Source organism: Acyrthosiphon pisum, chromosome A2, assembly GCF_005508785.2.
Source record: "Acyrthosiphon pisum isolate AL4f chromosome A2, pea_aphid_22Mar2018_4r6ur, whole genome shotgun sequence".
NCBI classification, from domain to species: Eukaryota; Metazoa; Arthropoda; class Insecta; order Hemiptera; family Aphididae; genus Acyrthosiphon; species Acyrthosiphon pisum.
This window is the reverse complement of record NC_042495.1, coordinates 7,994,257-8,000,277: the sequence shown is the minus strand read 5'-3', so window position 1 is coordinate 8,000,277 and position 6,021 is coordinate 7,994,257. Positions and strand designations below refer to the sequence as shown.

Genomic DNA, 6,021 nt, shown 5'->3' with positions numbered 1-6,021 from the left:
TTATATAGTTTTATTTTCAAAATATTTCACTAATTTTTAATCTATTTATAGGCAATTGAAATAATCGATTTTTTTTGATTTTTTTTTTATAAATGTTGATAAAAAAAAATTAGCTGGGACAAAATACTTGAAAATTTAATAGAAGGGTCCACATATGTTGTTCTAACTCCCATTCAAAAATTATAAAAATACATAGGCACAATTTTTTTTTATAAGCATTTAAAGTTCAAATTTTGACTAAATACGTAAAAATTACGGCAATGTTCAAATAATCTTAAACAGAAATTCATAAAAGTTTTTCTTTTTAATTCTAAGATTTGGAAATTTAATACAAGGCTCCTAACATATTTTTACAATAGCAGTTGCAAAATAAAAGGAATACATTGTCACAATTTTTATTTATAAGCATTTAAAGTTCAAATTTTGACAACATATTATGTAAAAATCACGAAAATTCGTAAATTATTTTATGCTAGAAATTCATAAAAAATTTTCCTTTTATATCTAAGATTTCAAAATTTAATACAAGGCTCATAATATATTTTTACAATAGCAATTGAAAAATAAAAGAAATATATAGTCACGATTTTTTTTTTATAAGCATTTAAAGTTCAAATTTTGACTAAATACGTAAAAATTACGGCAATGTTCAAATTATCTTAGACAGAAATTCATAAAAGTTTTTCTTTTTAATTCTAAGATTTGGAAATTCAATACAAGGCTCCTAACATATTTTTACAATAGCAGTTGCAAAATAAAAGGAATACATTGTCACAATTTTTATTTATAAGCATTTAAAGTTCAAATTTATACGAAATATGTCAAAATTGCGAAAATTTGCAAGTAATTTAGTGGTTGAAAAATCGTAAAAATTTTTTCTTTTATAACTAAGTTTTTAAAATTTGGTACAAGGTTCTCCATAAGTTTTTCTTTAAAAATAATATATCCTAGACTGACAAATCATCTCCGTTCAGAATCGTTTTTCGTATACAATGATATAATATCATTGGATTCAAATTTAATTCCATCCATTACAGTAACCCACTTGTAACCTACTGTACAGCAGAGCGACATCCACGACTTACCCGCCTTTTTTTTTTTTTTTTTTGCTTCATTTGATATATATTATATAAAATGCAAAAATTATCGATGATAAATACATTTTACTATGGGATTTTTTAGTATAGAAAAAATATCAATTTCTTTATAATCTGCTATGTTTTTATAATGACTATAATGATTAAAATGTATGAAATCTAGAGTGTACATAAAAATGACAAAAATCCACTGTATGTCTGTATATGCATGGTCCAAACATAATGATTTTATTCAATGACATTTTTATTTTAAGTATATTTTTAATTAACCATAATAATATAATAACATACTTGTTTTTCAAGAAGTGAAGTTGCAGCATGTTTCTTTTCCTCTACTAATTCTTCAGCCTTAGCTGAAATATTTTTCATCGCTATAAAAGAAAAACATAAATAAGTTTGATGGATTCAATTGATTGATGACTGATTGATGAGTACATTAATTATAATGAAACATGGTTTGTTTGTAAGCAGCCATGTTTCGCAATTAAGTGACGTTTAGAAATCAGATACCTGGACAACATTCTGAACTATATATTATGTTACCTACATGAATATTATATTTCACAATACTTTTCAAATTTTACTACGCCATAATAATTGACTAAAATTAAGATGAAATGCACGTTTTTAACAGGTCGTTGTTACCAGTACAGGTAGGTACCAGAGTCCCGTTCAACGTTGATGCGTAAATAATTACTAGGTACTTTTGAGATGTAAAAAGATAATTTAATTCTATCCAATGGTCTAAGAACACCTACATAAAACAATCCATCTTACTCGAGTACTGCCATTATTGAACTTTCATAAGCATCATGTGTAGGATTAAGTACTCTTCAGTTGTAAAATATTGTTCGCTGTTGTTCTTACAAAGGAATTCACAGAGTTTTTTTAAAAATAATATCAAGTTCATTACTGTGTGTTTAAGATTTATATAAGCATATAAATAATTAAAAGAATGATTAAATAATAATTATCTATAACAAGGGTGGCCTTATATAATCTTAATTTTGGGAGCCACAAATTTATGAAGCTAGTAGTTTAATGTGAGACACATTGTTAAGAGATGTTTATAAAATTAAGACACATTTTTAATTTAAAACAAATGAAGGAATATTTATTTATATATTTATAGAAATAACTTAGAGCCGCACGAAACTAACTCAAGAACCACATGCGGCTCGCAAGCCTCGTTGTGGCCACCCCTGATCTATAATCTATAATCTGTTGCATTTGTCTATTTCACATTATACGATATTATTAAAATGTACAGTGTATAGGTACACTCAAATTATGCGAGAAAACCTGTTTTAATAAAGTCGTTATTTCGGATTCCAAGAGGAAAGCGTTTAACGTTTTATCGATTAATGCCAGCAGCTGCACCTAAGGGTTTCGACCAGCGTTTTATTCAAATCGAATTGAATATTATTTTCGCCACAAATGCCGGTAAGATATAATCGCACAAATTCAGGTCGATTACGAGGACGAATAATAATAATAATAATAATTCTAATATAAAAAGTTAATTTCCTGCTGAAACATAAACTACACCAACGCTACCGACGGCAAGGCCGTATACATGAAGATGTTACTACATTGGGCATGAAATGTAATTCGAAAAGTCTGCTCCTACAATAAAAATATATATATATTGTATAGCCGTGATAGATGATAAATGGTAGCGCTATTATAATACGATAATTTCGTACGTGCACATATTATTATAATATATATTATTGTATACAATATTATACACATATATATGTTTATACGTCCCGTCTATTTATACGACTAACTACTTCATGACGTCAAATTTGAATATTAATATACGTTTCTATCACGAAGCCAATTTTTTCTTTTAAAATCTTTGGGTTTAATATTATTTAGACTTATAAAAATACGCGCGCGCCTGTGTGTGTTTGCGCATAAGGAATTTTGCTAGAAAAAATAACGCATGCACTGCTCAAGGATAACAGACTATTCTGACTATAGAGAAATGTTTATTCGTATCTTTAAAAGTGATCATAGTCTCGGGTGAAACGCATAATATTCGCAATGTTCGGCGTTTTCGATCTGCGGTCGAAGTAATATTATTTGTTATTATAGCTATAGTAAATTATTGCGGATTGTGATATTGTCGTATCCTCTGTGGGTTTATTAGCTGGTTGGTCTCGGATACCCGTAAAAAATCATAATAAAACCGCAATAAAATTATGATATATGGTATACCGTCGCGTTCGGTTTGACCGGTTTTCGGACGAGATCGTGACGATTCGCCTGCACAAAGAGACGCAATATTTAAGACGCGTTTATAATATTACGAGGTGACGTAATATACCTACTATCGTCGCGTATATTTTATTTATCGAGATTTTTCCACCGTGTACCGGGGAGTTAAATCGATGTAAAATCATATCGTTCGACGTTACTATTACCGACGTACTAGCTAGTACGTAGGTTTCTGACGAATTCCGCGAATTTTGGTCGGAGAGAGTATATAATAAAATAGTAGGTATATTCTATAAATTGTATACCGATCACGTATAGATAAATACATCGATAAAATAACATAATATAATATAATCGAAACGAGAAACCGTAAAAAATGTAAAATGTGTACACTCACCTCCTCCCAAGTTAAACATGTTGGATGTGAATTCGGTTAGCTGCGTGAGTACAGTTTAAAATAATATATAATTACAATACGATGTATTTAATGATTCGTATTTTAAATATAGTGCGCGTCCTGTTGCGACGACGGTACGCTCGACAATGTCCGTCCAAATATAACAGACTCGAAGTTAAATATCCGGGGCCGCTGGCGGGTGTTCTCTCGTGACCTTGGTTACTCGAGCGCGCGCCGCCGCCGACACCGCCGCCTCCGTTACCGCCGCCATTGCGCCGCCAAAATACAAAATCGATAAATCGCCGCCTCGTACCTACATAATACTATTTTGTGCGTGCACATCTAAAACGCACACGGCTCACACGTAGATGATATTATTATATAGTCTTCGGTTCGTTTTGGGCGGTGTATCCTCTGCACTCTGCAGCGCTGCAGCTGCGATCCTAATGCATTAGTGCAACTACATATTATAATATAGGAGAGGTTAACATTTAGCCTCTCCCCTCTCCCCTCTCCCTAGCAGTGTTAAAGGCTTGCCGGGAAATCGTCTGTGTCTATATTAAATAATATACAGTTTATTGATAGGTTTATTGTATTACATGATATTCTGCACTATTGAAAGCTCTTCTTTGTCGAGACACGCGGTTAAACGGTCGAGTGTTCTACCGTGTTATACAGTATAGGGCAGTGCCCGAGATGGCACGCGAAAAGATTTTGTGGGCACGCGAAAATGTTTACTATATTATATATTATAGATTATAGAATATGGGTAATTTTGAGCATACGGCTTTTATCGGTCATTAACGATTATTCTATTTTATCTGTAGATAATTATTTAGGTCCTAAACTAACCTTTTTATACATAAATTATACAATGGAATTATAATATAACAAAATATAATTTTTTTCATGGCACGCTCTAAAAAAAAAAAAGGTAATTTTGGGCACGCAGTGTTCAAAAGGTTTGCCATCCCTGCTATAGGTTATACCTGGTAACCACATTTGGCGATTATATTATAATATAGGTAAGTACAATATTATTTAGAGCGATATATCAAATACAACGACCAATAAAGCAATTTTAAATAAATTTGCAACATCAGAAATATGAATGTGCATTTTATACCAACTTATGCAATTATTATAATGTTAAGTAGGTACAGTATAATATGTTTTGAAAAATATTTTTTTTATTCTGTCTGCCATCTGGAGTGTTAAATGTGTTAATAGTAAATTATTTTTAATTTTTGTTTAGTTGGAGAGAGGGTTGGGAGCTTTAAATGTTTACTTGAATTAATTGTTTAATGGGACTTTATCCACCCTTCCCCCAGAATTTGTACCACAATTATTGTGCTAATGATCAGTTCTCTAATTGTAAAATTAATGAATGCGGACTGTGATACTTGAAAGGGTTAAACTCAACTTATAACTTGTTGTTGGCCACACACCCCAACCAACACTTATTAAAAAATAATAAAAATAAACCTATACGATTATGCCAGTAAGTGGCAGTAATAACTATACTTATAAATTATAAACGATTAAATTAAATATGTTTGACAATATAAAAAATAATTTTAATTTATTATTTGAATATTCATTTACATTTATTAAATTACAATCAAACTAAATTCTATATATTCTGTTCATAGTCCACTGCTATTAGGTTGTAATTCAGTCTGTTGCAGTATCATAAAATAAATAAGCTATAATATCTTATTCAGTAAAATTGTACGAAATAAAAATTACAAAAATAATGTATGTTAAAAAAAATATTTTGGAAAAAAGAACGTTCTCCCGTTCTGATGAAAATAATTAATAGGGGTGCTATCAATATAATATATAATAGTATTATATTATGGTATATAATATATGCCTATTATAAAAAAGAAAAATTAGTAGAGTAGGGACTAGGGAGCCGTCCGCCCTGCCACTCGCATCGATTCAAGCACTGCCAATGATCGAAGTATGACATGTACCTATATATTGTATTCATGCGTTATACTCTATTTCATCTGCTAAGATAATAAAAATCGACACCTCCAAGCTATTGTTACAGGTGTCGCCGATTGCCAGTTCAATAATATAAATTTTAATCATATTAGCGTCGACAGATTATATATATTATATATATATACCTAGTCAATTTTCATACAGATATATTTTTTTACCAGCTGCGCGTATCGTTTTCATAATCATAAAAATATCGTCGTTGTTGTTCTTTTGTTCAAAACGATGATTCCACTACATATTATTATTATATGTGTATTCCAGACGAACGAGGTCGTCATCGATATACTA

The 6,021-nt window shown here is 30.4% G+C and overlaps 1 protein-coding gene across 14 annotated transcripts in view; it reads right to left on the bottom strand.

Moving 5' to 3' along the window:
* LOC100160889 (uncharacterized) overlaps nucleotides 1–3,898 on the bottom strand; it is a 35,366-nt gene extending 31,468 nt beyond the window's left edge. For 5 of the 14 annotated variants that reach the window (XR_003839344.1, XR_003839348.1, XR_003839345.1 and 2 more), the window contains exons 1-2: nucleotides 3,721–3,891; nucleotides 1,389–1,468 (exon numbers count right to left, since the gene is read on the bottom strand). Coding sequence is in view for 8 of the 14 variants with exons in the window: in XM_029488885.1 (XP_029344745.1) it covers nucleotides 1,389–1,468; nucleotides 3,721–3,739 (99 nt within the window). In the remaining 6 variants the exon portion in view is untranslated. 14 annotated transcript variants of the gene reach the window in all.
* Between the last annotated feature and the right edge of the window lie 2,123 nt (nucleotides 3,899–6,021).